The sequence below is a fragment of the Vicia villosa genome, linkage group LG5, assembly GCF_029867415.1.
Source record: "Vicia villosa cultivar HV-30 ecotype Madison, WI linkage group LG5, Vvil1.0, whole genome shotgun sequence".
Lineage (NCBI taxonomy): Eukaryota > Viridiplantae > Streptophyta > Magnoliopsida > Fabales > Fabaceae > Vicia > Vicia villosa.
This window is the reverse complement of record NC_081184.1, coordinates 127,955,356-127,959,620: the sequence shown is the minus strand read 5'-3', so window position 1 is coordinate 127,959,620 and position 4,265 is coordinate 127,955,356. Positions and strand designations below refer to the sequence as shown.

At 32.6% G+C, this 4,265-nt stretch overlaps 1 protein-coding gene across 2 annotated transcripts; it reads left to right on the top strand.

The window, feature by feature from the left end:
- The first annotated feature begins 495 nt into the window (after window positions 1-495).
- On the top strand, window positions 496-4,052 carry LOC131602438 (putative beta-glucosidase 41). Of its 2 annotated transcripts, none has more exons than XM_058874555.1 (13): window positions 496-735; window positions 836-902; window positions 980-1,038; window positions 1,553-1,628; window positions 1,707-1,769; window positions 1,853-1,940; window positions 2,130-2,385; window positions 2,567-2,682; window positions 2,768-2,991; window positions 3,087-3,118; window positions 3,224-3,326; window positions 3,564-3,672; window positions 3,775-4,052. In XM_058874555.1, exons 1-13 carry the CDS (start codon window positions 619-621, stop codon window positions 3,968-3,970), a joined length of 1,506 nt encoding a protein of 501 aa, XP_058730538.1. In that variant the 5' UTR covers window positions 496-618; the 3' UTR covers window positions 3,971-4,052. The 2 variants fall into 2 exon arrangements, with proteins under 2 accessions (XP_058730538.1, XP_058730537.1); XM_058874554.1 differs by having other exon boundaries at window positions 503-735; window positions 1,698-1,769.
- Window positions 4,053-4,265: the final 213 nt, after the last annotated feature.

The window sequence follows — 4,265 nt, the reverse complement described above, 5'->3', positions numbered from 1 at the left end:
TGTATAAAAAAAAAAAAGAGTTAGTTACGCCTTAATGGCACAAGTTAGGATTAGCTGTATATTATAATTATAAACATACCTTAACATAGATATTAACCTATACAATTACTAATAACTGATTTCAATGGCGTGGTTAAGAAACTCACCCACCCTAACAATAAAAGAAGTTCTCTAAGAAATGGAAATGTATTAAAATGGAAAGACACCCCTCTAAGGTGGCATTTAGAAAAGAAAACAAATCATCTCTTGCCCGTAACTATAACCTACAATTGAATTGATGTAGACTTCCCCCATTCCCTCATATTCAAGTTTCCTTCTCATCTGTCCTAAATCACACCAAGTTTTACAATCGTTCCAAATTTCATCCCTTAAAATCATATAGTCAAACTTCTAAGATAAAAATTCAATGATATTCTCACAATATGCATTTTTTTGGCAAGTACTTATCCTCTTTAATTAGTCTATTTCTTATTAAGATATAGTTTTCAGCTTTACGACAAGACAAAGTTAGCTTGCATTTTTTTGCTATACACAAATTCAAAGCAACGTATAATTATATATTATATAGCCTCTCTAACCATAAACAAATTAAAGAAAACTTCTTAAGTCAAACACACCATGAGAATTATTATTACTATTTTCCTCATAATCAATCTCCTTGTAAGAGTAGAATCAATTAGCAGAAGAGATTTTCCAGAAGGGTTTATCTTTGGAACTGCTTCTTCAGCTCACCAGGTACTATTATTATTATTATTATTATTATTATTCAATCATCTTATAATTGAAAGAGTTTATAGAAGAAATTGAAAATGAAGTAATGTGTTATGTAATATAGTTTGAGGGAGCTGTTGATGAAGGAAACAAAGGAGATAGCATATGGGACACTTTCTCAAGATTACCAGGTAGAAAAATGAATTATTTTCTTATTTAAGTTGGAAGAAAATTTTCTGATTCTTAGGTTTTGAATTATTTTGTTTAGGGAGAATTTTGGATTTCAGTAATGCAGATATGGCTGTGGATCAATATCACCGATTTCAGGTAACTTGAACTTCACTCTACCTATAGATAACTTGCACCAAATTGTCAATATTGTCAAATTGTCACTATCGATATATAGCTCTGTAGCACCGACAACTCTGAAAATAAGGTGTATATGTGTCAGTTTCAAAGTCCGAAACCAACTCCGACAACTTGTAATTATGTTAATTTATTTACTTTTTAAAATTACTATCAGTTTCCATGTGTGAGCGTCGTGTTTAAGGTGTCCGTGCGCTATATATAGAATAAACAAGTCAGAATGTGCACCGACTAAGTATTTAATAGTGTTACATGAAAGCATTATATTATGATGACAACATTACACCAACTTTATGTAATAGAATATCAGCATAAGGGAACACATGGAATAAAGTTCATGCGTGTAAAGAGTTACAAAATAAACTATTTTTTGTTGATGTGACCTCAGTTTAGTACTTTCAATGAACATGTTAGTCACAAAAATAGAACCAATCATTGAAACATATTAGTAATATTATAATTCTTTACTTTACAGAATGACATAAACTTGATGAAGGATTTGGGAATGGATTCTTACAGATTCTCCATTTCATGGCCTAGAATTTTCCCAAGTAAGTTACAATATTTTCAAAACATTGTGTAATTTTTGTGTTACTTCACTTTTTGTAACAATTTAACAGATGGAACAGGGGAACAAAATGCAGAGGGGATAAAGTATTACAACACTCTCATTGATGCTTTATTGGAAAAAGGTTACAAGATAATTTATTTTAGAATTTTATCTTAAGTTATTATAAAAAATGTACTAAATAGCATTTTTTTTTTGTGCACTTAGGCATCCAGCCTTATGTAACTCTATATCATTGGGATCTTCCACAGGTGCTGGAAGATAAATATGAAGGATGGTTAAGTCCTCAAATCATGTAAGTCATTGATGTTCTAGACCCTCTGGATCACTGTCTTTTTTTATGGAAGGCGTATATGGTGTCTGGCATATCGACAGTTTTTTAAATTATTACTGGTGTCGACTTGTCAATATCAATGTCATCTTTGGTGTGCGTGTTAGAACTTTTGTTTTGAGTTTCATATTTATCTCTACTTACTATTGACAGAAAAGATTTCGAGCATTATGCATATACATGCTTCCATGCTTTTGGCGACAGAGTCAAGCACTGGATTACCTTCAACGAACCTCACAACTTTGCCCTCCATGGTTACGATTTAGGGATTCAGGCACCGGGAAGATGTTCCATTCTTGGTCATCTTGTATGTAAGAAGGGAAAATCGTCCACGGAACCTTACATTGTTGCTCATAACATTCTCTTATCTCATGCCGCTGTCTACCGAAGTTACCAACTACATTTCAAGGTTCCCAACACATCATCTATACAACTAATACTAAATATTTATTACTAGCATCACATTCCTTGCGTCTCACTCAATGTTTTAAAAACGAGACTGAGTTGTTCAACGAGTTAAATTGGAAATCACCCAATTCGCGGTTGGTTTGATCTCAGTTATTTTTTGTGTTATTTGATGGATAATCTAGGAACATCAAGGAGGTAAAATCGGGATAGCTCTAGACGCTGTTTGGTACGAACCTATAACTGAACTCGATGAAGACAAAGAAGCCGCTTCTAGAGCTATGGATTTTTCACTTGGATGGTAAACTTACTCGAAACATAATAATCATATCAAAATTTGATAGCTTAATTTGTGTCAACTAAGAAATTAGAGTAATGTGAATCAGGTTTCTTGATCCTCTTTTCTTTGGAAAATATCCACTCTCAATGCAAGAGCAAGTAGCTGAGAGATTGCCAGAGATTACTAAAGCAACCTCAAACTTGCTTGTTGGATCATTGGATTTTATTGGCATAAACCATTATACCTCGCTGTATACTCGCAACGACAGGACTCGGTTTCATAAACTGATTATGCAAGATGCTATATCTGATGCTGCTGTTATTACTACCGGTAATTAAGCTATTGATGCAAACTGTGACAACTTTTTTTTGGTTCATTTCATCATATTCATAATCTTAACCTGAATGGAAGTTTCTGATGTTTAGCATACAGAAGAGGAGCTGCAATTGGAGATAAGGTATGCTCAGGAGAAAACCAAACCACCAATGCTAAAAAAGTGTGTTTAGTTATCGGTTCATGCCAAATTTCTTTTTTATATCAACACCAAATTTCTTTTTTTTAGGCAGCTTCCAGTTGGCTACACATTGTCCCTTGGGGAATCAGAAAGTTGATGAAACATGTGAAAAGCAAATACGGAAACACACCAGTAATCATAACCGAAAACGGTTAGTAGTTTTGCACACAGAAACCAATTTCAATTGAGTTCAATAACTACCTACACTTCTTATCGAAGACATGAGTTCGAGACATGTATTTATTCACACTCAATTATCTCAAATTTTACATGTGTCAAACATGTCAGTGTCAATGTTGTGTACCTCTGTCGATTTCTGTGCTTCGTAATGTAGTCTATAATTCTTGAATACTTCTCATTGCTCAAGTTAATAGATTTTTTACTGTAGGAATGGATGATCCAACTGGACCCTTTATAACCTTAGAAAAGGCATTAAATGATGACAAGAGGATAAGATATCATAGGGACTATCTCTCAAACCTATCTGCTGCTATAAGGTATATTAATGCAAATTTTCAAAATTACTTGAGTTCATGTAACTGTAGAATCCTTGATCTAGATAGCTATCTTGATATTGAAATGACATGAACTCAATGCAGGGAAGATGATTGCAATGTGAAGGGTTACTTTGCATGGTCATTGCTTGACAATTGGGAGTGGAACTTGGGATATACAGTGCGGTTTGGACTCTACTATGTAGATTTCAAAAACAATCTTACTAGGATACCAAAATCTTCTGTGAAATGGTTCAAAAATGTGCTCAGATTTGATACTGAAAAAATTAGTGATATTTGAATTGTTGTCATACATATCAAATAGCAAGTGTATATAGCACACATTCTTTTTTAAAAAATGTTAAAAATTTAAAATATTAAAATATTTTGCGAAAAACGTTTACATGAATGTTTAATATTATTTTTATGGTAATAAAGATTTAATTCAAATATAAAAATAGATATACATTTTAGTGTTGAGAATCTTGGTTCAAAAGTAATTTTAGAATATCAAAGTTGTTGTGAGTGTTTATTTTGTTGGATATAAGCCAACTTTAGCACTTACTTGCAAATGAAGTAATTGAAATAAAACAAAA